The sequence below is a fragment of the Zosterops lateralis genome (assembly GCF_965231275.1).
Source record: "Zosterops lateralis genome assembly, chromosome: 10".
In the NCBI taxonomy this organism is placed as follows: Eukaryota; Metazoa; Chordata; class Aves; order Passeriformes; family Zosteropidae; genus Zosterops; species Zosterops lateralis.
In genome coordinates this window covers 1,969,494-1,996,101 of record NC_139770.1, presented here as the reverse complement: position 1 = coordinate 1,996,101, position 26,608 = coordinate 1,969,494, and the positions used below count along the sequence as shown (strand labels likewise).

Here is a 26,608-nt window from a genome sequence, read left to right as displayed (position 1 = left end):
CCTCAGGGCTCTTCATGGCTCCCTCACGGTCCCTGCCCGCTCTTCCATGGCGGCTCCATCACAACCCCCTCAGGGCTCCTCCATGCCCCCCTCACAGTTCCTGCCCATTTCTCCATGGCTCCTCACGGTTCCCACCCGGCTTTCCATGGCCCCTCACGGCCCTTTCCAGGTTCCCTAATGGCTCCTCCATGGCTCCTCACAGCCCTTTCCGGATCCCCTCACGGCTCCTCCATGGCCCCTCACGGCCCTTTCCAGGTCCCTTCAGGGCTCCTCCATGGCCCCTCACGGCTCCTCCATAGTCCCTCACAGCCCTTTCCGGATCCCCTCACGGCGTTTTCCGCGCTCCCTCACGGCTCCTCCATAGCCCCATCCCGGTTCTCTCCCGCCTCTCCGTGTCCCCCTCGCTCCACCCTCTCCTCCACGGCCCCGCCGTCTCCTCCCCTTCCTCCGCGGGCCGGAAAGCGCCGCGTGTTCCGCAGCCATGGAGTATCTGCCGGCCCCGGCGGCCCCGGCGCAGGGACACATGTGAGCGGTGCCGGGGGGACCAGGGTGGCTCTGACTGTGACTGTGACTGTGACTGTGACTGTGACTGTGACTGTGACTGTGACTGTGACTGTGACTGTGACTATGGCTATGGCTGTGACTGACTGTGCTTCTCTCTGTCCCTCTGTGTCCCAGCCTGTGCTGCCAGTGCGGCGTCCCCATCCCGCCCAACCCGGCCAACATGTGCGTGGGCTGCCTGCGGGCCCAGGTGGACATCACCGAGGGCATCCCCAAGCAGGGCACGGTGCACTTCTGCAAGCAGTGCGAGAGGTGAGGAGCCGCATAAACCGCTGGGGACGGCGGGGAAATGCCCTTGGAATGGCCTCGGGATGCAGCAGGCTCGGGGTTTAGGTTTAGGGAGAAAAAGCGCACAAAGTTTGGGGAGGAGCAGCTGGGAAAGGGGCTCAGCCTGGAGAAAAGGAGGCTCAGGGGGGACCTTCTGGCTCTGCACAACTCCCTGACATGATAAGACAGCCTGGGAAGGGTTAGTTTGGATATTGGGAAAAATTCTTCATGGAAAGGGTTGTCCAGCCTGGCACAGCTGCTGCTCTGGTGACATCCTCATCCCTGGAGGGATTTAAACGCCCTGTGGATGTGGCACCTGGGGATGTGGTTTAGTGGTGGCCTTGGCAGTGCTGGGAGAATGAATTCAGTCACCTTAGACACTTTCCCATAATTTTCTATGATCCTAAAAGTTGTAGCTGCGTTGTTGTTACTAAACTGAAAGCTTTGGAAATAGCTGCTCGTCCTTGGAGTGATTCAAGGTGCTCAAGCAGCTGTAAAGTGATGCTCCCTGTATCCCAGGTATCTCCAGCCTCCAGGAACTTGGATCCACTGTGCCTTGGAATCCAGAGAGCTCCTGGCTTTGTGCCTGAAGAAAATCAAAGCTTCTCTGAGCAAGGTGAGAGGCTGATCCTGCTGGGATTTCACAGCCTGGTCTCAGTTGTTACTGAATGAACTGAGGGAAGCTGATGTGTTTTTAATGTATCTCAATTTCAGAGGTTTTTGCACGTTTCAGAAATTATTTATGCAATATTTGTTCTCACATTATGATAGAAAAAAGGGTTGCAGAGGTCTGTATATAGATTAACTTCAATTCACATCTTTAAGCTGAATAAAGCATCCCTTAGGATCAGAGTATTTTTACAGGGAAAGACCCAAGATTGAGCACCTTTATTTTACATCAATCAACCTCCATGTTCTAACTAAGCACTATTAATTGGATTTGGGATATTAATATATATATATTTAATTAAGATTATCCACTTCTTCACTATGGACTGTTTGTGTTTGTGGAGTTAGAGTTGTTTTCACTGAGCTCTTGTCCTTCCCCTCGGGCAGGTCCGGCTGATCGATGCAGGATTCATTTGGACAGAACCACATTCCAAGAGGCTGAAGCTCAAACTGACTGTTCAGAAAGAGGTAATTTCAGCAAAACCTTCTCCCTGTGGCTTTTAAAAAGCTTTTATGGCAAACAACAGGAATTTTTTTATTATTATTTTTCTTATTATTAGATTTCACCCTGCCTAAATTTTGTCACTAAAGTGCCATTCATCAGAATGAAGAAAGTAATTATCTGCTCCAGTAAAAATGAGGAAATACTGCTGTTATTTGAATAGAGCATAAACCTTGAACACTTCTGTTTTGCAGGTGATAAACGGGGCAGTTCTGCAGCAGGTGTTTGTGGTGGAGTACGTTGTTCAGTCTCAGATGTGTGAGGACTGTCACAGGATTGAAGCCAAGGATTTCTGGAAAGCTGTGGTGCAAGTCAGGCAGAAGGTAGAGGCAAACTGAATTTTTATTTGAGTGTGGCAGAACAATCAGGCAAAGAATTGGGCGATTTTCTGGATTTCTCAGACAGAAATGTACTCACACTTAGCCACAGGAATATGTTTGGTGTTCAATGTTGAATTTTTCTTACTCTGCTGTCCAGTATTAACATTTTTTAAAGTGATGCTGTGTGGATAACTAAATACCTTCCTGTAAATCAGAAATCAGTGGGACAAATATTTAAATCTTCTTAAAAGGAAATAGATCTCTCTAACAACCAATTACACAAAAATGAGAAATGGAAGCTTTAAACAATTTGAGAGCACTCAGAAATCTTTTTGTTTACTTGGATGTTCCTTCTCTAGGTGATCTCTTCACATAAATGTTTATTCTTCAGAGATCCTGATTGTACTTGATGCTTCTTAAATAACCTGCATGCTTTTGTGTTTGTTTGGTTTTAGACTCTGCACAAGAAGACTTTTTACTATTTGGAGCAGCTGATTTTGAAGCACAGGCTCCATCAGAACACACTAAGGATCAAAGAAATCCATGGTGAGTGGAATAACCTGGATGTATGATGGATGTTTGCATGTGTGTGTGTGCTGGGAGCTGTGGAGAGAAAAGCTTATTAATTATATTTGATTAAAATAGAATAGAAATAGATTTATTTCCTTTCTTTTCAGATGGCCTGGATTTTTATTACTCTTCCAAGCAGCATGCCCAGAAGATGGTGGATTTCCTTCAGAGTACAGTTCCATCCAGGTACAGCACTGCTGTTCATTGCCTTGGGTACTCAGAACTTTGGGAAACTGTCTCAAATCCTTCATTTTAAAATAATTTTGTAGGTGCAGGTGTAAGGAATCTGTATTTTAATCAAAATAGACAAAATCTCTTTTACAAAAATCACTTTTTCCACTTAGCCACAGTAAAATTTACCTCTATTTCCTTAATATTTTTATTTGTGATACACTTTGTTCCAAGGTCCAGGTGATGTCCCTCTTGTTTGCTGAAAATTCTCTTTTCATTTACAGATCCAAATCCTCCCAACGTTTGATCTCCCACGACATTCACAGTAATGTCTACAACTACAAAAGCACTTTCTCTGTGGAAATTGTTCCCATATGCAAGGTAGTGGCTTCCCTCTGCTTCATCTTCAGGGTGTTTTCTTCTCAAAAAGAAAAGAGGGAAGAGTTGGGATTTGGAGATGGAGGCCACATTGTGGGGTTTGGGAGGTGGGGAGGGATCCAAATGGGAAATGCAGAATTTACTGGAGGGTGTTAGCTGGGAAAATGAAAATATGATGAAAAAACAATGTTTAGAATCAGAAGTTTTGGTTAAAAACAGAGGAAGTGAGGATATCAATTGTTGGTGTTGGTTTGCAGGACAACGTTGTGTGTCTGTCCCCCAAACTGGCCCAGAGCCTGGGGAACATGAGCCAGATCTGTGTGTGCATCAGAGTGACCAGCACCATCCACCTCATCGACCCCAGGACTCTGCAGAGTAAGTCTGGGCTTCTCCTCAGCACAGATTGTTCTGCTGGCACAATTGTGGTTTGTTTCCACAAAATCCTGGAGGTTTGGACCTTAATGTTGTTCAATTTATCTGTAGAGTAGAAATTTCCTAGTGAACTAAGAGTTCTCCAGGCTTGATTCCCAATAGGATCCAGGAATGTGCAGGCTCAGTTTGAGATCCTGGATGTTCTGAGCATTTACCTGTGTCAGGTTTATTCCTCTATAATTACATGGCATCTGGATTAATTTTTTTAACCATTTCAGTACCAGAATTTCTGTGCTGTGCTGGTGAGTTGGGCAGCAGAATCCATCTGAAAGGATAAATCCAGAGAATAATTCCTTTGAGTAAAGTCTGGCACAGATCAGCCTGATGCCTTAAGTTTTATCTTTCATGTATTTCAGGTTCTGTGGTGCCCAGGGGGGCAGCTCTGAGCTCACAGTCAGTGTCACTCAGCTCTGCACACAGCAGGGACACAAAACAAATCCTTTTCCTGCTGCACACCAAGGGCAACTCTCAGCCCCAAAAGCACAAACAAGGGTGGACTGAAGAGAGAAAACAAGAAGGATGAGACCTCACAGCCTGGAGCTGGAATTGGACAATTAAACCCCAAAATGCAAATGGACCAAAACTTGTAATAATGTGAGACCTTGTGACCAGTCAGCCATTTTGTGTCCATTTTGTGACTATTTTGGGTCCATTTTGTGACCATTTTGGGTCAATTTTGTGACTGTTTTGTGACTATTAGGGATCCATTTTGTGACCATTTTGGGTCCACCTTGGGTGTAGCCCTGGCCAGGCTCTTGTCCTGCCCAAGGTGTGTCCTAAAGACCTTTCAATAAATCTCTACTTTATTTCCAGCTCTGTCCAGCCTTCCCAAGGCATCAATCTGCTCCTGCAGCAATAATAGGTCATGTCCCAAATAACTGTGTTACAATGATGAACAAAACATGTCTGGCAGTTGCCTTCCTTTTTCTTCATGGTTCTTTTTTCGCACAAAATCCTCTCCCTGGTCATTTTGCAGTTGCTGAAATCGATGGAAACACCTACTGGCGTCACCCCTTCCACAGCCTGTTCCACCCCAAGCAGCTGGAGGAGTTCATCATCATGGATATCAACAGGGTCCATGAGAAGAAAAAAGGTGCTGGGGCAGGGGCTCGATCAAACAAGGTGAGAATTTCTCTGTTTCATTTGTGGTTTTTGGCCTCCTGCTCAGCTGAATTCATGATCTGGATGTGCCTGGCACGGTCAGACTGGGCTCTTCTGGATCTTGCCACTGGCAGAAGCTTTTTTTGGGATTATTTGGATTGGAAATGAGACAGGCACAATGAGAATTCACTTCCAGGGATTCTTCTTGAAAAGTTTAAACTCTGTTTGTTACTGGGTATTGAAATACTCACTTTGCAGCTCTAATGATTGAATTGCTTTTGTTGAAGCATTTATTTTTTAATCAGAATTAATGGATCTTCTCAGTTAAAAGCTAAAATGGGTGTCTGTTTATAGAAACAGCCTTTGGGAATTCCTGGGAGTTGCCAAGTCCATTTCCTTACTTTTATTTAATGAGAAATGAGGAGTAGCAAGGGATACTTTGGATATTTGATGCAGGAACACGAGTTTAATGAGGAGTGGAGTTGAACTCAGTGCAGATGTTGGGGTTAAGGTGGATTTGGTTAAGAAATGTTTTATTTTCCATTCCCAAAGCACACTCTGGCTGAAGCCTGGGTCAGGAAAACCTCGGAGCTGGACACGGATCACCAATATTTCTGCTGTACTCACCTGGGGCACATCCTCAATCCTGGAGACCTGGTCCTGGGGTCTGTTCTTCTTTTCTGAAACTTCTATGAAATGATTATTTAATGACTAAATTCAATGTGTTATTAAATCTGTTCTGATTTCAAAGTGAAAGCAGCAAAAAGGGGTGGGAATCACCCTGGTCCTAATCCAGGAAATCTCTTTTCTAGAAGGAGTTTTTATGTTAAAATTGTTAGAAATAAGAGAGCTGGTTCCCTTCAGAGTGCAGCTTGGAATCACAATTCAGCCACAAATAGATGGGAAGGATTTTTAAAACACCAATTAATTATTTATTTGCTAATGAATATCACATAAAGTGAAAACAAATGTGATTTTTTGTAAGATTAGACAAATTAGGTGGTGCTTCAAAAGGTTTAAACATGAATGTTGTGAGCCCAGCAGAACCTCAGTTTGGATTCCAGAGGTTGGGAAGTGCCAACAGAACAGGATTTGGGAGCAGCCAAACTCAGATTTAGGAAAGCTGCTCATTAATGTGGATTTTTATTTGTTTACCTTCATCTGGAAATATTTCTCCTCCTGAGGAGCAGCACTGTGCTGCCTTTGAACATACATTGGGGTCAGGGGTTTGTGTAAAGCAGAATTAAAAACCCCCTGTTTCTATTTCAGCTTCGACTTGGCCAACTGCAACTTAAATGATGAATTTGCCAACAAGATGAACCCCCAGCACATTCCTGATGTGGTAAGAAAATCCCTTTTTCTGTACAGTTCTCTCCATTACCCAAGGCTGGGAGGGACTGTGATTTTATAATGAACAGTGCCTGAAGAAAGAGAGGATATTAACAGTGAAATTTTGAAGAATTATTTCCTTAAATATTCGAGTGATGGCTAAATGATACATTTATTGCTGGGTTTTATTTTTTCAATTATCTTTTTTTTCCAATTATCAATTATCTCTTTTTTTTCTAATTGTCTTACCAATGCCCATGGTTAGATAATTCATTAATTGTTGGGTTTATTCCTATTACAAATCACTGAAAACTGTTTTATAATCCAGTGTGGGCCTGTCTCTTCAGGATAATTTTCCAAGTGTTTGGAAAGGAAGAGAAGATATTAACATTTGAAGAATTTGAAGAATTATTTCCTTAAATACATGAGTTATGGTTAAATGATACATTATTGTTGGGGTTTTTTTTCCCATTATCAATTATCTATTTTTTTTTTAAATTATCTTACCAATGCCCATGGTTAGATAATTCATTAATTGTTGGGTTTGTTCCTATTACAAATCACTGAAAACTGTTTTATAATCCAGTGTGGGCCTGTCTCTTCAGGACCATTTTCCAACTGTTTGGAAAGGAAGAGAAGATATTAACATTTGAAAAATTTGAACAATTATTTCCTTAAATATTTGATTTATGGTTAAATTATATGGGTTTTTTCCAATTATCTTTTTTCTCCAATTATCAATTATCTTTTTTTCTTTCTAATTATCTAACCAATGCCCATGGTTAGATAATTCATTAATTGTTGGTTTTATTCCTATTAAAAATCACTGAAAACTGTTTTATAATCCAGCGTGGACCTGTCTCTTCAGGATCATTTTCCAACTGTTTGAAAACATTCGAACCAACAAATTCCCTGTAATAAACCCAATATAACACTGAGTTACATCAAATATATATATATATAACTACTGAATGCCAATCCAGCTGGTTCTAGATGCCCAAATGTGGATTTTGGGGCTGATTTAGGATTTGGGAGGGTTGAAAAAGGAGCTGCTTTTCCCTGCAGGTGCTGATCAAGAAAAGCTACGACCGCTCCAAGCGGCAGCGCCGCAGGAACTGGAAACTGAAGGAGCTGGAAAGGGACAGGGAAGCCACAGACACAGATGATGAAAGGTCAGTGACAAAGCTGCTCCAGCAGCAGCAGATTCTAAATAACCTCCAGCTGAGTGGAAAAAAGGGAGAAAATTAGAAATAAATGAGCTGGGGATTAATAGGTGAGGGTGAAACAGCAGCGGGAATGAGTTGGAAATGTGGGAATGCTCTCATGGTTTGTTTTTTTTTTTTTTTTTCTGTGGTTTTACTTTGTTGCATGGATTTCCACAGATCATGAGTTGGAAATGTGGGAATGCTCTGATGGGTTTTTTTGTTTCTGTGGTTTTACTTTGTTGCATGAATTTCCACAGATCATGGGTTGGAAATGTGGGAGTGCTCTCAGCTCTGATGTGATTTTTGTTTCTGTGATTTTACTTTGCTGCATGAATTTCCACCAATCCAAATGAAAAGTGAGTAAATCCATCCCACATCTTTTCCAGACAATACCAAGACTTCCTGGAAGATCTGGAAGAGGATGAGACCATAAGGAAGAATGTCAACATTTACAGAAGTGAGGCCTTTTTAACTCATTCATTGCGTGTCATTAAATCATGTTTGAGGCAAAATAATTTCACTGAAATTCTCTATTTGCATTCTCCAAACTCTTCATGCCTGGAGAAATACTGGAAAGTATTTCACAAATGTGTTTCACTTGATGGGTTTTCTTTCTTTGCCTTTAACATGAAAAAGAACTTTGCTCCTGCACCCAAAATCTCTGCTGAGTGAAGGATTTGATACAGAATTTTTTTTATTATTATTATTTATTTCCATGAGGGGATTGTTGAGTTTTTAGGAGGAATTTTTTGTTTGTTGTTTTTGTGGTTTGTTGGTTGTTTCGGCATTGTTGATTTGATTTTTTCCCCTATTTTCCCTTGGGGTTGCTCTGGTTGTTTTGGGGTTTGTTTTCTTTGCTCAGCTGGTTTTTTGGGGTTTTTTCTGTGTGTTTTTAGATGCAGATATTCCAGTGGAGAGTGACACAGATGATGATGGAGCCCCACGGATCAGCCTGGCTGAAATGCTGGAAGATCTCCACATTTCAGAGGATGCCACTGGAGGGGAGGGAGCAGAAATGCTGACAGAGTAATAAATATTACTGACAACCAATAAATATTCCCTTGGGGAGGAAAAACTCCCCAGACCAGAATCAACCATCACAAGACCAGAAAAAGTGACAAAATTCCCCAAAATAATCCCTGGAGTTCATATTTTCTGGATGATATTCCAGAAAATCCAGCAATTAAAGTTCAATTTCTGCTGGAAGCATTGCAATATAAATTCCACAAGTTCCTCCCCATCCTTGAGGGATCTTTCCATGAAATTTCTGCAGAGGAGAAAATAAAGAAGGATGTCCAGAGGGAGAGATTTTATTCCAGTTCCCTGGATTTTAGGTAGAGTCCCTACCTGCTGTTACAGCTTTAATTTCTCACATGGGGAAGGTTTTCCCCATTTTTTGGCACAATGGTTTGAAGCCTTTTATGACACTGGTGGATTATTCTGTATATCCATTTTTGGGGGAAGCTCAAGACTGGAATTTCTGTTCCCTTACACAAAGGAAACTTCCCTTGATCAAAAAGATTGGAAAATCCTATAGAGTGTGATGAATATTAAACTATTTCCCATGTCTGGATCAGTGGATTAAAAGCAACATGCACAGCAATTCATTAATAAACCAGATATAAAGGATTAAAAACCTCTAGAGATGTTTTGATTCATCATTTTTGAGTTAATTTTAAAAATCCAGCTGCACTCTGCAAGCCCAAAGAGGACAGAAAAATAAACTCCCTGAATAATAAACTCCCTGAATAAAAAAATTCCCTGAATAAAAAACTCCCTGAATAAAAAATTCCCTGAATAAAAAACTCCCTGAATAAAAAACTCCCTGAATAAAAAACTCCCTGAATAAAAAAATTCCCTGAATAAAAAACTCCCTGAATAAAAAATTCCCTGAATAAAAAACTCCCTGAATAAAAAACTCCCTGAATAAAAAATTCCCTGAATAAAAAACTCTCTGAATAAAAAATTCCCTGTTGGTGGCAGTTGATGGAGTGTAATAAAAACTGGGTTTAAACTCTGCTGTTTTCATCAATCCTTTCCCTCCTCTCTGTTTTCCTTCCTGAAATCTCCCAGGAATGTTGGATTTTTGCTGTGTTGTCTCATCCTGGTTATCCCTAAAGGATAAATCCCTCTTCCTTTCCCCCCTTCCAGCCTGGAAAAGTTTTTCATGGATCTTTCATGGACTTTTGTCTGCAGGATTTAAAGATCTTGAAGCCACAAATCCAAGGATTGATTGGATTTTTGGGATTTGTTTGGCTGGAGCAGCTCCCCAGAACCAAAGTTGGGTTTTTTTGTAAGTTCTCAACTTTGCAGTGCCCCTTTGGGAGCTCAGAGAGGTTTTGGGAGTGCCCAATAAATATTTGCCAATATTTTTGCTGCCACTGGAGTTTACAAAGGTTTTAATTCTCATGGATAAAAAGCTGCCACTTGTCCTGCAGCTCTTCCTCAAAATCTCTGAGTTAAACCACAAAAAGCTCCTTTTATACCACAGAAATCATTCAGGATTTCATGTAGAGCTGCTCAACGATGCATTTCCACCCAGATGTTGATGAATTTTGAGTTGGAAGTCACAGAAAAAGCTGTGCAGAACTTGGGGAATTAAGTTTTGCTCAGAGAAAATAAATGTGTTGTGTAAGTCAGACCTTCCAGCACAAAATCTGGATAAGTGAGGGGAAAAATGAACAGAAAAATGGGATTGGGAGATGCAAACATTCATTTTTGATTTCTTTTTCCTAGATAAAACTCTTGTGTGTTGCTGATGAAAAGCTTAAGGTGATGATTTCACTTTGAACTGATTTAAAATCCTGTGAGAGGACGGCCTGATGTAACTCCAGGGTCAGGTGGAAATTGCTGAGGTGAAATATTTCACTTTTAAAACACTTTTAAATATCTTTTAACCTCAGGCCAGGTGCCTGAGCTTGGCTGGACTCCAGGGACAGCTCTGGGCTAATTTTGGGAGCTTCCAACAAAATCATTTCAGTAACTTCTCACTCTTGGAGGTGGCTTAAAATAGGGAATTCCAGAGGAATTTTGGGTCAGGAAGTTTTCCTTTAAAAGTTAGACAAAGGTACAGATTCCTTCTGTTGGATTTTGGGATTTTTTGGAATGATTTCACTGGATTCCCTTGGGAAGAGTCAGAGATGGATCCAACCCTTTTCTCCTGCAGGAACATCCACAGGGAAATGAGGCTGTGCCTGTGCTGAGCATGAGAGTCCACCTGATGTCACTGTTCCTGCGTGGCCCCAGGAGCCAAAAACTCAGGAAAAACTCTCTGTCCCCAGCAGTTCTTAATATTTAAATTCTAAATAACACCAAGCTAAAGGAAAATAAGACAAAACCCACTTTGAGCTTGGTGTTGGAGGATTTAATATCAGCAAACTGCTCCTTTTGCAGATTTATCTCAATTCAGGGCAGTTTATTTCAGAGGAGTGGTGGGAACTGGAAATCCTGAGGGGTTTGGGGATGTTTCCTGCAGCTCATTGCAGGATATGATCATGGAATAAAGAATCTTGTTGCTGTCAGAATCTGCATTTCCTCCTAAATACAAGATGGGAACCTGGCTAAGTCAAGCCAGGAAAAGGAAATGAATTTTAAAACTTGTCAAGGTTTCAATTCCACGACAAAACCTGATGGTAAAACCAGAAACTGAAGGGATTTTATGCAATTTAAATATTCAGCTTCTTAAAACGAAACCCTTTGGAATGACACAAATCCCAAAATCCTTGAAAACCAGTTTTAAACTCCTCTCTGCTCAGTGAGATTTGTGAGAAGATAAAAGGAAACTCCTGAAGCTGTGAAATATTCGCTGTTGTTTGCACACCCTGCTGAGATTTTATGCTCTAAGGATGATGATTCATACCTTAATCCCTGGAAAAAAAAAAATAACAACTGGAAAAATATTCAAGTAAATCCCATTTCATAGAATATCTCTGTGACAGAAATGGAAACAGCAGCAGTGGAGGGAGGAGGAATTCCCTGTCTCAGGGAGACTGGAACTCAACTCTTGCATGAAACAGTTTCAGCTGAGCAGGGAAATGAAACAGAAAACTTCTTACTCTTGGAGGTGGCTTAAAATAAGGAATTTGGGAGGAATTCCAGGTCAGATCTGCTGGAAACTCCCCCCTCTCCCCTGCTCTGAGCAAATCCCTGCAGGATGGAAATGTCCTGTGGGATGCAGAGGGCAGGAGGAGCTGACAGATTCATTTTCCAAGCAGGATTTTCAGGTCTGGTCATGAAACAGGGAAGATAAGAACTGTAATTACACGTGGCTGTAAATAAATAAAACCCGAGTGCAGCAAAACAGTGACAGGGACAACGAGGAGTAAGAAATTAGCTTTAAAAACAAAATGATCAGCAGCAGAAGGGGGGTAAAATTCCACATGAACAGAATCATCTTTGGTGCCTTTAGGAAGTGTAAACTCTTTGCATCAATAAAACTCTTTGCATCAATAAAACAGCTCCAAGTTGAATGGGAGGTAAAGGTGTGAAACTCCTACATTTAATTGAATTTTCCCAATTTTTTTTAACCTAAAGCATATAAGAATCACTGCCAGTGAGGAGGGTGGGAATGCAGCAGGAGGTTCTGGCTGGAAACATCAAAGGTTTCCTGGCCAGCAGCACCAGCAGTTTGATTTTAGCAGCTGGTTTTTATTTTGTTCTTTCACTTCCACTCTCGCTGAACCAGCGTGGGTTAAGTTGTGCAATTTAAATATTTCCTTTTCACATGTCAGGGATGTGAGTGGTGCTGAATGTTCTCTCTGCATTCCTTCCTGAGGACAGAAACTTGCCCTGAGCTGACCCTCAGGGAAGGGTGTGCAGGGAATATTCCATTTCCCATTCCTCTTGGAACACTTCCTGCATCAACCATTAATTCCTTCATTCATTCAGGTTTGGAACATTGAGCATCAAGTGGGAAAAACTCAATGTTGTGGCTGCTCAAAGCAGCTGAGTGGAGTTTGTTGGGAAAATCTGGAAAAATTTAGGAAAAAGCTGTGAAAAATCCCACTCTGGGCAGTGCCCAGCACCTTCTGGGGGAAAAACTTTGCCCTGATCCCATTCCCAGGTGAGCAGGAACCTGCCCAGGCAGTGCTGGAGCTGAAATGGCAACTGGAGTTGGGATGAAATATTTTAAATCCTGGAGTCGTGGCACAGGAAGGGAAAAGGGGGTGATGGGGAAAGTGAGTCAGGAGCTCTGGGGAGCTCCAGCTGCCACTTGGGCCCTTGTTCCCTCTGCTGGATTTTGGTGCTGTCCTGGCCCTGTCCCAATCCTGCCCCAAATCTACCCCCCAATCCTGCCCCCAACACATCCCAATCCTGCCCCAAATCCTGCCCCAATCCTGCCCCAATCCTGCCCCAGTCTTTCCCCCAATCCTAACCCAATCCTATCCCAAATCCTGCCCAAATCCTGCCCCAAATCTTGCCCTAAATCCTGCCCCAATCCTGCCCCAGTCCTGTCCCAGTCCTGCTCAAATCCTGCTCAAATCCTGCCCCAATCCTGCCCCAAATCCTGCCCCAATTCCTGCTCAAATCCTGCTCCAATCCTGCTCCAAATCCTGTCCCAGTCCTGCCCCAATCCTGCCCCAATCCTGCCCCTTTCCTGCCCCAATCCTACCCCACTCCTGCCTCCAATCCTGCCCCAAATCCTATCCCAATCCTATCCCAAATCTTGCCCCAATCCTGCCCCAAATCCTGCCCCAATCCTGCCCCAAATCCTGCCCCAAATCCTGCCCCAATCCTGCTCCAAATCCTGCACCAGTCCTGCCCAAATCCTGCCCCATCCTGCCCCTTTCCTGCCCCAATCCTACCCCACTCCTGCCTCCAATCCTGCCCCAAATCCTATCCCAATCCTATCCCAAATCTTGCCCCAATCCTGCCCCAATCCTGCCCAAGTCTTTCCCCCAGTCCCTGCCCCAAATCCTGCCCCAATCCTGCCCCAAATCCTGCCCCAATTGCTGCTCAATTCCTGCCCCAAATCCCGCCCCAATCCTGCCCCAAATCCTTCCCCATTTATTGCAAAAGAGGCTGCAGGCCCTGGAGGATCCCACAAACACCCCGTGGGGAAGGGCAGCAACAACAAGCAGGGCAGAGCTCCTGCTCCTCCAGCCTGGGCTGGGATTCCTCACTGCCCACAGCTCTGGGGATGTCAGAAACTCCTCTGCTGGGATTGGGGTGACCTGCCCTGGCCTCACTCCCAGGCACATCTTGAGCAATAATTTTTTATTTCCGTGGTCTTGAGAAATACAGATTTTGTCATGTAAAAAGAGCTGCCTGTGTTTCTCTATTAGAGACTGACAGGCTGGGAAAGAAAAACCCACTGTCTCCATAAATAGATTGATATAATTAAAATACTGCGTGTTCCCTCCTGTCCCTAAACACCAGTAAATACAAATTATATTGATAAATATCAATGTAAATATAATTTACAGACTAAGCATGAAAGCAAATCTACACTAATTACAACTTCAATTATATTGCTTTAATAAAACATATAATTGAATCCAAATTTGAAAGTATTGAAAAGGTTTTTTTTTTTTACAAAATCAAGAGATACTTGAGCATTGTTAAAAGACTTGTGAGCCTGAGCACAGCTGCCCTCATTTTCCCAGAGAAATTATTTTAATCTCCTATCTTATTTCCCCGTAATTATAAACTGGGAAAGCACCTGAGGTGACAAATGACATAATTAATGTTTTCACTTCATTTTGTCGCCTCCTGTGGCCAAGCCTCATTCCCTGAGTCCCTGCATTGCCACCTACATCCCCTGGAAGGAGAGGACATTCCAGGAGCTTGGAAAAAAAATCCCCAAACACACCTGAGAGTGGGTGGAAAAATGTGGATTTGTGTCACCCTGTGTGTGTGTCCTGCTCCACTCCCTTCATCTCCTGAGGATTCCAAACCCCAAATCTCATCCCAGTGCAGCTCCTGCTCACTCCAGCACAGGAATCTGCTGGTTTGAAGGTTAAAAAGTCATGGAATTTGGAATAAAAGCAAATCCAGCAGGTTATTTACAGCTCAGGAGTTTGTGTTTCAGACTCTGCTCAACAGGGAAAGTGTAAAATAGGGAGTAAAGCATTAAGAGAAAAGGAGACTTTGTATTTTTACATTTTTAGGGGTTTTATTTTCAATTGAAACCCTATCACAAATGGATCTGTAGTGTTATAATCTCTATGTGATTTACTCATCCTCTAAAGTAAACCAAAAATGATCTGTTTTTATAAAGCCTCGAGAATCTGAGAATTTCATCATAAATTACCACAGCAGCACATCCTGATGTTTTTAATGAATCAGCAGCATCGTTCCCATCACGATGAGGAACCAGTCGAGTAATTCATTGTATGAAACAATCAAGGAGAGGGAATAAATCCTGAAATTCCTTCCATAAAAACACAGCGAGCTCAGGGAAGCAGCGACCCCAAGTCCAAGATATTTTATTTTTTTTGTGTGTGTGTGCACATCTCCTCTTGGCAGACGAGAACAAATCCATCATTTCTGCATCATTTGCTCCAGATGAAAACTTTCCATATCCTGGAATAAAAAACCTTCAGGGAAGTTGTTTCTTTTCCCTTGGAATGACAAAATCTTCAGGGAAGTTTTTCCTTTTCCCTGGGATAACAAAATCTTCAGGGAATTTTTCCCTTTCCCCTGGAATAAAAAAACCTTCAGGGAAGTTGTTCTTTTCCCCTGGAATAACAAAATCTGCAGGGAAGTTTTTCCTTTCCCCCTGGAATGATAAAATCTTCAGGGAATTGTTCTTTATCCCTGGAATGACAAAATCTGCAGGGAATTTTTTCCTTTTCCGTGGGATAACAAAACCTTCAGGGAAGTTTTTCCTTTCCCCTGGAATAACAAAACCTTCAGGGAATTTGTTCCTGTCCCAATTCCTGTCCTGTCCCAATCCCAGCTCTGTAATTCCACTGTTAAATAAAATCGAAAACTCTTGAAGAAGCAAATAATAAAACACAGGGATTGATTGGAGCAAAAATAATTTGCTGTCAGAGCAGAACACCAAGAGAGAATCAAGCAGAGTTTGTTGCTCCTGGAGAGAAACGGGCTAAGGAACCACTTTGATCCCAAAGTCGTGTTGAGGTTTTATTTCAGCACAGGCAGAGCATCTTCCCGTGGGTTTCCCAGGAAGCTGCAGAGGAGCTGGAAGGCTGAGCTGGCCTGGAAAGCCACACAGACGTAGGTGGTGTAGAGCAGCAGCCCCAGCATGGCCAGGTTGAAGGAGTAGAAAAGAACCTTCTCCCAGGGCTCCATCAGGTAACTGCAGGTGATCAGCTCAAACTGGCAGAAGAGCCAGTACAGGTACCTGGGGCTGTTCTTCACATCCATCCCCAATGCCCAGAGAAACCTGTGGGGTGAAGGATGGGGAATCCTGGAAATGGGAACCTCACACTGCACCAAGGAGGCTCCATCATTTTATCCAGGAGTTGTGGCTATTTCACCTTGCACTGGGTTACTCAAGACTCTGTTGGAGCAACTTAATTAAAAATTCCTCTAAACCCTCTCTCCTTCCTCTTTCCCTTCCCACCTGTGGATTTGTACCCAGAGCTCCCTGTGGGGTGAAGGATGGGGAATCCTGGAAATGGGAACCTCACACTGCACACTCCTCACTAAAGAGGCTCCATGGGAGCTCATTTTATCCAGGAGTTGTGGCTATTTCACTTTGCACTGGGTTACTCAAGGCTCTGTTGGAGCAATTTAATTAAAAAACCCTTTAAACCCTCTCTCCTTCCTCCCTTCCCTTCCCACCTGTGAATTTTGACCCAGAGCTCCCTGTGGGGTGAAGGATGGGGAATCCTGGAAATGGGAACCTCACACTGCACAATCATCACCAAGGAAACTCCATCATTTTATCCAGGATTTGTGGCAATTCCATTCCCCAGGCTGAATTCTGCCAGAATTTCACCCTACATTGGGTTACTCAAGACTCTGCTGGAGCAGCTTAATTAAAAATCCCTTAAAACCCTCTCTCCTTCCTCCTCCCCTTCCCACTTGTGGATTTCTCCCCAGAATTTGCTACAAGGCTGATTTCTACCACTAAAACTGGATTTTATGTCTCGTGCTCAGTGGCTGCTGGAAGATCCCGGTGCAAACTGAGAGGGTGGAGAACTCCACACATACAGAATTCCAATAAAAGGAAATTATCTCCAGGTTATCCAGCTTTTTCTGCAGCAGGGATTGAATTGGTCTGTTGCCAGAATGAAATGATAATAATAATACCAATAATAATAATTATCATCATCATTATCATTATTAGTATCATCATAATTATCATTATTATTTTAAATTACTTAATATGTAATGTAAAATATGTACTATAGAATATGAACTAGATAGATACTAGATACTAGAAAATATTTCATATTTAATATAGAATGTATAATATATAATAATGTAAAGTAATAATAAATACAGATTTCTTTTCAAGAAGAAATAAATCAGTGCTAATAGTCACTGAGTGCTGCACTTGTCATCAACAGGACACAGAACTGGAGAGGAAAAGGGAAAAAAGGACTATTTCCATTATTGACATTTTCTGTCCTTTGGTAAATAAGAGGAAACAACCCAAAAACTCTGATTTCCCACTTTTGAATTGGGAAGTAAAAAACTCCTGGTGGTGTCAAAATCTGTGGAAAGAAATTTATCCCTCAGAAATTACATAAAATTAACTCCACAGATCCAAACAGAGTGGGATTTTATCCTTAAAAAAAATCACTTCCCAAAGATTTTAGAGACATTTTGCTTCCATTTCTTCCCCACCTCTTTTCCTTCCTGAGCTCAACAGATGAAAATATTAACAATTCCTTCTATCAACATCCCCATTAACCATCCCTTTTCTGCCCGTTACAGAATTTATGGATTTTAGGATTTTTTTCCCTACATCAAGTAACACCTGAGCCTTTTCCATTGGAAAGCATCACTTTGAGGACAGATTTTTTTTTTTTTTTTTTCCTGTGAAAAATCAGAGTTGTAAAAGCAGAACTCACCTGTCCACACGTCCCGAGCTGGGGATGCTGCTGAGGCTCTGCAGGGAGAGGCAGAGCCCAGGAGCTTTGATGCTCAATTACAGAGTGTTTTCCATTCCCCGCCCTCCTCCTGCCTCCCTGAACTCTCCTTTGGCCACAGGACTCTGATTTATGCAATAATTTCTGCCCTGGGCTGGCTCCAAACTCAGGACACCAACACCAACAGCTCTGAGAGCTCAAGGACTCTGCAGGGTGGAACAACACCAAAAAAAAAAAAAAAAAAATAATAAATATTTTACAATTGATGTTTTCCCTAATTTCAAACCTCCTCTGCCCCTGTGGGGCTTTGAGCTCCTCCTGCAAAGGAACAATTTAATGTCTGCACAAAATTATGGAGGGGGAAGAGTTGAGAGGCCACAAAATTGCAGCCCAGGAAAGTCTCCAGCTTCTTTTGCAACCTTTGATTAGGATCAAACAGCTCCCAATCTTCTGCATCTCCCAAATCTTCTGCATCTCCCAAATCTCACCCAGGGTGGAGGGAATTTGGGGGTGAATTTTTGTGCGTGAGGAAAAGAAAAGGGGAGTTTTATTCAGAAAAGGTGCAAAATAAGAGCAGGTCGCATGTGCTGGAGGGATTTTAATGCTTTAATTGGGCAAGTAAATGAAGAAATTCAAATGTTATGGATCTGCATAATAGATAGATGGTGTTCTAAAGTGTCTGCCTGCAGCCAAATCATTCCCAAACGTGAATCATGGGGAGGATGAGCCACCAGCAAGGTCTGAGCCTCACCTTCCCTCCCTCCCTCCCTCCCCAAACACAGCCTGAGCTCACCTGGGAGCAAATCCCGCCCTCCTCCCTCAACATTTTGCTTATCCCCGTCGTGTTTTCCAATAAAATCAAGTTTTCTCTTTAAGAGTTGTCTCTTTTCCTGAGAAAATTCAGAACTGGTGAAGGACTGGTCCAGGGAGCAGCTGTCAAAATGTTCCTTTTTCAGCCTTTCGATCAAATGGTCCAGGTCCAACCTTTGTCTCCCAGGAGTTCTGGCCATGGAGCCTGGGCTGGGATAAGGTGGTTTTAGGGGAAAATTGGTGTTTGATTGGGTGTTTTGGGGTGAAATTGGAGTTTGATTGGTGGTTTTCGGGTGAAAATTGGTGTTTGGTTTAGTGTTTTGGGGTGAAAATTGGTGTTTGATTGGGTGTTTTTTGGTGAAAATTGGTGTTTGATTGGGTGTTTTGGGGTGAAAATTGGTGTTTGATTGGGTGTTTTTTGGTGAAAATTGGTGTTTGATTGGGAGTTTTTGGGTGAAAATTGGTGTTTGATTGGGAGGTTTTGGGTGAAAATTGGTGTTTGGGTGTTTTTTGGGTGAAAATTGGTGTTTGATTGGGTGGTTTTGGGTTGAAATTGGTGTTTGGGTGTTTTGGGGTGAAAATCACAGAATCACAGAATATGTAGGTTGGAAGAGACCTTCAAGATCATCGAGTCCAACCCAAAATTGGTGTTTGATTGGGTGTTCATGGGTGAAAACTGGTGTTCGATTGGGTGTTTTGGGGTGAAAAATGGTGTTTGATTGGGAGTTTTTGGGGTGAAAATTGGTGTTTGACTGGGTGTTTTGAGGTGAAATTGGTGTTTGATTGGGTGGTTTTGGGGTAAAAATTGGTGCTTGATTGGGAGCTTTGAGGTGTAAGTTGCTGTTTGGGTGTTTTCAGGTGAAAATTTGTGTTTGATTGGGTGGTTTGGGTGAAAATTACAGAATCACAGAATCACTGATATGTAGGTTGGAAGAAACCTTCAAGATCATTGAGTCCAATCCAAAACTGGTGTTTGATTGGGTGTTTTTGGGTGAAAATTGGTGTTTGATTGAGTGTTTTGGGTAAAAAATGGTGTTCGATTGGGTGTTTGGGGGTGAAAATCACAGAATTACAGAATTACAGAATCACAGAATATGTAGGTTGGAAGAAACCTTCAAGATCATCGAGTCCAACCCAAAACTGGTGTTTGATTGTGTGTTTTGGGGTGAAAATTTGTGTTTGGTTTGGTGGTGAAAATTGGTGTTTGATTGAGTGTTTTGGGTAAAAAATGGTGTTTGATTGGGTGTGTTGGGGTGAAAATTAGAGAATTACAGAATCACAGAATCACAGAATATGTAGGTTGGAAGAGACCTTCAAGATCATCGAGTTCAATCCAAAACTGGTGTTTGATTGGGTGGTTTTGGGGTGAAAATTGGTGTTTGATTGGGTGTTTGGGGTGAAAATTGGTGTTTGATTCCCACACTGGGACAACATCCCTGTCCCAGGTTCCTCAGTTTCCCTGCCAGGTGCTGCAGCCTCTTCAAAATCCCCTTTTCAAAACCACCCACAGAAAAACCAGGAAAACTCAGGAGGTTCTTCCATCGCTACCAAGCACAAAACAAATCCAAGATTTTCAGTCTTCTCAGGAATTCTCCACTTTTAATAACAAATTCCCTGAGCTGGGACGACACGAGCAAGACTTGGGTGGGTTTGTTTGGCTCCAGCAGAGTTCCCAAAGTTGTACCTGATCCATTGGGATTAGGTGTATGAGGTAATTAAAAATTAGATAAAAATTAGGTGAATTAAGTAAATAAATTTACCTGGGATTAGGTGGGATGAGCAGGATCCATTCCTGGATGGAGGAGTGGATTTGCTTGAAACCTCCACCTTTTAAAGCAATTTTATCTTCTGTGCTCTCAGATATTTTGTTTCACACACAGAGAAAGAATAACCTAAAAAATAACTCCCCCAAAAAAATTCCAAAATCCCACAAAGCAATGACAAAAAAAAAAAAAAAAAAAAAAGAAATCCCCAGACAAAACCTTTGATGGGTGACTGGAAATCCATTAAAAAAGCAAATTTTTTTTGCAAAGATCTTACTCTGAAGAGCGGGAATGAGACTCTCCCAGTAGCACTTTGTCCCTTTTTTAGATCTTTTCATGGAGAACTTTGGGGTTTATACAGAATTTAACAGATTAGTTCCAGGTGTAGAAATAATGATATTTTTTCCCTATTATTTCAGGGCTTAATTGGGATTTTCTGATGTCTAATAAGAGGCAGAGTGGTTGTGTTTTGTGGGGATTTCTTTGCTGTCCAATAAGGATTATGTAATAAAACTGCTTTTCTCCTCCTAATCATCCATTCTGATAAAATTGGCATCTTTGAGCTCAGAATTTCTTCTCCCAACTTCCCCGAAATTGGTCGAGGGGCCAAAAAGTGTGGGAGGTAAAGAGAGAGGGGGGTAATGAAATAAAATCAGTTTTGTTTCCATAGAAAACCAAGCTAAAAATGCCTGAAATATCCCAGCCTCACATCAAAAAATCAAAATAAAAATTAAATCCTTCTCTATTCCTGGTCCTGCTGAGGACTGGCAGGACAAGGAACCCACAGAACATCCCCTCCTGTCCTGGGAAAAGGGAAAACCTGCCCAGATCCTGGGAAAAGTTCTGTTCAAGGGGTTTATCTGGAGGAATGAGAGAGAACGAGAAGGAATTTATGGGATTGGATAATCCCTGGGCTCAGCTCTGGGGCTGTTTGGAATGCAAATCCCAGATTTAATTGGGGCATTGTTGCCTGTCAGAGTCACCCCATTTCCCAGAGCTCCCCACAGCTGCCAGACCAGTCCAGGAGGAGATTCCTCAGCCCTGCACCCAGGCAGGTCATTAACCGAGGGAAAAGCACCAGGAATGTGCAGGGAATTGGCCCAGAGGAGGGGACAGGGCCCATTCCAGCTCCAGGGAAGGTGAGGTCGTGTCATTGGAAGTGTCATAAATGGGTGTCCCATAAAAACTGTGAAACCTGGAGTTCTCCGTGCCTGGGGCAGAATTCCAGCTCCTCTCAGTTTGATTCCAACCCCAGAAATGCTCCATCCCTGCTCCATCTCCCTGATTCCAACCCCAGAAATGCTCCATCCCTGCTCCAGTTCCCTGATCCCATCCCCACAAATGCTCCATCCATTCTCTAGGAAGATCCAGCTGTGTCATTCCATCCCCAAAAATGCTCCATCCCTTCTCCAGTTCCCTGATTCCATCCCCAGAAATGCTCCATCCCTGCTCCAGGAAAATCCAGCTGTCTGATTCCATCCCCAGAATTGTTTTATCCCTGCTCCAGGAAGATTCATCTCCCTGATCCCATCCCCAGAAATGCTCCATCCATTCTCCAGCTCCCTGATCCCATCCCCACAAATGTTTCATCCCTTCTCCAGGAAGATCCATCTCCCTGATTCCATCCCCAAAAATGCTCTATCCCTCCTCCAGGAAAATCCAACTCCCCAATTCCATCCCCAGAAATGTTCCATCCATTCTCCAGGAAGATCCATCTGTATCATTCCATCCCCCAAAATGCTCCATCCCTTCTCCATCTCCCTGATTTCATTCCCAGAAATGTTTCATCCCTACTCCAGGAAGATCCATCTCCCCGATTCCATCCCCAGAAATGCTCCATCCATTCTCCAGCTCCCTGATCCCATCCCCAAAAATGCTCCATCCCTGCTCCAGGAACATTCAGCTCCCTGATTCCATCCCCAAAAATGTTTCATCCATTCTCCAGGAAGATCCAGCTGTGTCATTCCATCCCCACAAATGTTTCATCCCTGCTCCAGGAAGATCCAGCTGTGTGATTCCATCCCCAGAAATGCTTCATCCCTTCTCCATCCCCCTGATCCCATCCTCAGCTCACCCAAAGCTGCCCCAAGACTCAGCCCAGCAGCAGCAAACACTGAAAGGGCTCTTTGGAGAGCACAAGGAATTCTAAATCACTCCCAAAGCACTAAACTCTCCTCCAGCTCATGCCCTGGGCCTGGAAAGGACCATTCCAGCAGGGAATCATCAAAAGGAGGATCAGGGAGGGCTCAGTTCCTGTGACAACAACCGCAGGGCTGGGAATCCACCTGGGCTGTGCAGGAGGCGCCTCTGGAAGATAAATCAGTGCAGGGGGAGCTCCAAGGAGCTGGGTGCCAGGAGGAATTAAAATCTGCCTTTTTTAGGGGAATATTCAGGAGGAGAGGATGAGCTCGGTGAAATTAAATTAACTAAATTAATTAAATTAAAATGAAACTGGGATTCCTGGTTCTGACCATCCTGTTTTCCAATTCCCAGGATCATTCTGCATTTTTGCTTTAAATCAGGAATGACGCCACCCTTGTGCTGTATTGCACACATTGTACAACAACTGACTGAAGCAGTAAGAAATAAATTTTTTTTCTTCGTAAATAATTTTTTCTAGTAAATAAATATTTTTTTCCTAGTAAATAATTTTTTTTCTAGTAAATAAATAATTTTTTTCCTGGTAAATATTTTTTTTTCTAGTAAATAAATAATTTTTTTCTAGTAACTAAAAAGCAGCATTTTTATAGCACTTTTACACCTGTAAAGTGAATTTTTGTAGTGGTAACAAGCACAGGTCTGTCGAATGTTATGGGAGATTTTATTAACAGGATTTTTAAAGAAAATAAATTACATTTGGAAGTGTTGAAAGCCTGGGACAGTGGAAGGTGCCCCTCCCATGTCACTTTGCCTGTTTTTATCTCAAACCTGCTCCAAAAGGGGATTTATCAACAGCATCAGAGTGAAACTACCCTGAGTTTATTTAAACTGAATTATCTCCAATCTCCACGCTTTGGAAATTCTGTTTCAACCCCTGGTGCCTTTTTGTGGCTCTGAGGGAGACAAAAATTCCAGGAATTTCTGGAAGGAAAATGAGCTGTAGGTGATGGACAATAATGGGGAAGTTTCCAGAAATTTCTCTTCCAATGAGGGATCAGCCCATAGGGGAGGTTAAAATATACAGAAATACAACTTTGGCTAAATTATTTTATATTTCTTATATTTTAGATTTCTTATATTTTATATTTCTTATCATTTATATTTTTTATATTTTATATTTCTTATATTTTATATTTCTTATATTTTGTATTTCTTATATTTTATATTTATTTCTTATCTTTTATATTTCTTATTTTTTATATTTTCTATTTCCAGGCCCCACAAATTTGGAACCTTCAACTTTTTTCCAGCCACCTCTGGCCATACTTGATGGCAAAAAAACATTAAAAGTTGGATCCACCTTTTATTTCATTCCTGGGTGACAAAACTGATTAATTGAGAATGAGATTTGGAGGCAGATTTTTCTTAATCTTGATGTATTTTCTTGTAGAAAACAAACCTTCTGCATTTCTGCCCTGCCAACATAATCAGTGTTGTTGCTGCTTTATTCACATTATTCTGACAGAGGTTCAGACCTTTCCCTGCATAAAAATCCTTTTTTAAAATATTTTTTTTTACACATGTCCCAGTTTTTCTGGGCCTGGAGAAAAGATCAGGAATTTCTTTCTCTCTCCTGTAAACAACAGGAATTTCTTTTCAGTGGGGAATTTTTTTTTTCCTGTGCAGTTATTTATTCCCATAAAATCCTGATTTTTGTGAATTTTCCCCAGGTTTTATTGGTGTGTTTTGGAAGCTCTTTCACACTTTGCAGAACAGAGATTGTGCAGAATTTATTTTCAGGGAGTTATTTCTCTCCACACACCTAAAAAGTGGATTTTTTTGTTAAATATGGCGCAGTTGTTTGGTAAATTAATTAATAAAAACTGGAATTTTGGAGTTTTAACCTTTGTTCTGCCTCAGCCTATTTTTTAACATTTCCCTTTTCTTTCTCCCCCTTTTTATCCTCCCATTATTAGGAGCCATTTGTGGAATTTGCAGAATTTTAGTGCAGATATAAAAATATCTCCTTTTGTGCATCTCCATCTTTGTGATTAATCACAGACTGGTGCAAAAAGAGCGAATCCTTTCAGAATTATAAAAGCCTTTCAATCCCATCTCCTCATCCCATTGTCACTCCTGGAAAAAAAACCAAAAAAAAACCCCTGAGGTGTTGTGTCACTCCTGGAAAAAGAAATAAAATAAAAAACGAGGTGTTGCCACTTCTCTAAATCTAAATCTGAGCCCCTCCTGCCTTGATATTTGTCCCTGTGAGGTTTCTGAGATATTTAAAAACCCATTTTATTGGGGTCAGGGGTCTTTCTGAGCTGCCATCAAACTCCCTGGACAAGGACACTTGAACTTCCTCAAATTTTCCCAATTTTTTCCCTCCAGCCTGGCTGGAGGGAGCTCCTGGTGGGGACAGGAGAGTCCTGAGCATCCTCAGAGTCCCCTCGGCTTTGGGAGAGGGACACACCTGGATCCCCGAGGTGCTCAAACAACAAAATTCCATCCCCAGAGAGTGAGGGGGGAATAACCACACCCTGGGACAGCTCAGCCTTGTCCCCACTGCCCATCCCAGCTCCGGGAGGTGTTTGGGAGAGCAGGGATGGGATCCCAGCCAGATTTCCCTCTGCTGCAAACCCCTCCTTGCTCTAAACCAAACCCAGAGCTGGGGCTGGGTGTCTTGGGTTGCAATGTAGGATGTGCACAAAGTGTTTATTCTCTCACCATCCCCATGAGCTGTTGGAACCAGGTGGGGCAGTGTTTTCCCAGGCCCCTCCTTTGGGCTCTTCTGCTCATGGCCCATCAATGCCTTGCCCAGGACTCACAGGGAACTCCCTCCAGGAGTTATCTCTGTTTAATGGGCCACCAAGGCCCCACTGCAGGACTGTCTGTGTTTAATGGGCCACCAAGGCCCCACTGCAGGACTGTCTGTGTTTAATGGGCCACCAAGGCCCCACTGCAGGACTGTCTGTGTTTAATGGGCCACCAAGGCCCCACTGCAGGACTGTCTGTGTTTAATGGGCCACCAAGGCCCCACTGCAGGACTGTCTGTGTTTAATGGGCCACCAAGGCCCCACTGCAGGACTGTCTGTGTTTAATGGGCCACCAAGGCCCCACTGCACGACTCCTCATCCCATTGGGAGATGCTCCCAATGCCCAGGGGGAGGAGCCAAGCGTTCCCACCTGGAGAGAATCTGGGATTTGGGACAGGACAAGCAGCCCTGAGCCACTGGATTCCCAGAGGAGCAGAGCTCCCAGACCTTTCTGTGGGATCACTGCTTCAGGAAGAGCCCCTGACCTGGACTGCTCCCACCACCCTGCTCAGGGTGTGTTCTGACTCTGTCAGGGGTCCTTTGTGTTATTGCATTTATTTTATTTTATTGTACCTTTTTGCCTTTCTCCTTTTTGAATCATATTTCTGATTTGGAGCCTCTCACTCGTTTTGCTTTCAAACCACGACACCCAACAACACCAAATAAAGACCCCAAACCCCTCTGACCTCTTGTTATTACCTTTCTTCTTATTAAATCATATTTCTGACTTGAAGCCTCTCACTGGTTTTGCTTTCAAACCACAGCCCTGGGTCTGACACTCAGCAGAGAGCACAAAGTTCCTCCTTCCCGTGGCTTTTTAGGAAGCAATGACTGGTTGTGGCAGCCAGGAAAAGTGTAAATCTCTGCTCCTTTATTTGTGGGGCGTTACTCATGGATTGGGAATGGGCTGCTGCTGTCAGCAGATGATCAGGTTGCTGCTTCTGCGTCCTCACTTCCCTCCTGAAATGAACTTGTGGTGATTTTCTCTCCACATCTCAGGTCTGCTCTGGAGAATCCCAGCTCTCCACAGTGAGCAGAGTTGACAATAAGGCAAAAAAACCATCAGACACAGCATTAACAGTGAGTGGACTCACATCACAACAAAAAGCTTCCCCCTGTGTTTTAAAGCTGTTTCATTCACTTGGCAGAGCTGCTCTCCTGATTTCCAATTTGAGCAGGAAGGTCAGCACAGAACAAACGTTCTTGGAGAAGCCAAGAGCTATAAATAAATCCCTTCATCCGTCAGATAAACAGCACAGGGATCTGTGGAATTACATCCAGCCCTTCCACGTTCCTGCTCCTCCTTTTCTCCTTTTTTTTTTTTTTTCCTCCTTTTCTTACAAGTTTTGGTCCATTTGCATTTTGGGGTTTAATTGTATAGTTCCAGCTCCAGGTTGTGAGGTCTCATCCTTCTTGTTCCTCCCTCCAGCCCACCCTTGTTTGTGCTTTTGAGGCTGAGAGTTGTCCTTGGTGTGCAGCAGGAAAAGGATTTGTTTTGTGTCCCTGCTCTGTGCAGAGCTGAGTGAAATACAAGAAAGATAAAACTCAAGGCATCACCCTGGTGATGAACCCAAACCTTTTGTGGGATTTGAAGGCTGAAGGCAGCT

The 26,608-nt window shown here is 42.8% G+C and overlaps 1 protein-coding gene and 1 long non-coding RNA gene across 2 annotated transcripts in view; one reads left to right on the top strand and one right to left on the bottom strand.

The window, feature by feature from the left end:
* Positions 1–25,938, bottom strand: part of LOC310913316 — a 525,559-nt gene extending 499,621 nt beyond the window's left edge. The window contains exon 1 of the long non-coding RNA XR_014590792.1: positions 25,688–25,938. This is a non-coding gene — a long non-coding RNA (uncharacterized lncRNA). The remainder of the gene's footprint in view (positions 1–25,687) is intronic.
* NMD3 (NMD3 ribosome export adaptor) lies at positions 468–9,522 on the top strand. The gene is made up of 15 exons (XM_083869085.1): positions 468–525; positions 679–813; positions 1,348–1,444; positions 1,885–1,965; positions 2,194–2,322; positions 2,775–2,865; positions 2,997–3,075; positions 3,345–3,441; positions 3,696–3,813; positions 4,847–4,992; positions 5,524–5,636; positions 6,241–6,313; positions 7,366–7,472; positions 7,892–7,962; positions 8,402–9,522. Exons 1-15 carry the CDS (start codon positions 482–484, stop codon positions 8,533–8,535), a joined length of 1,515 nt encoding a protein of 504 aa, XP_083725211.1. The 5' UTR covers positions 468–481; the 3' UTR covers positions 8,536–9,522.
* Positions 25,939–26,608: the final 670 nt, after the last annotated feature.

Bases quoted from the DNA above. Each gene is read 5' to 3' on its own strand.
- NMD3 (XM_083869085.1), top strand. From the start codon at position 482: ATGGAGTATCTGCCGGCCCCGGCGGCCCCGGCGCAGGGACACAT. The intron at 814-1,347 runs GTGAGGAGCCGC...CCTGTATCCCAG, and splicing joins TTCTGCAAGCAGTGCGAGAG to GTATCTCCAGCCTCCAGGAA. The intron at 2,323-2,774 runs GTAGAGGCAAAC...GTTTGGTTTTAG, and splicing joins TGGTGCAAGTCAGGCAGAAG to ACTCTGCACAAGAAGACTTT.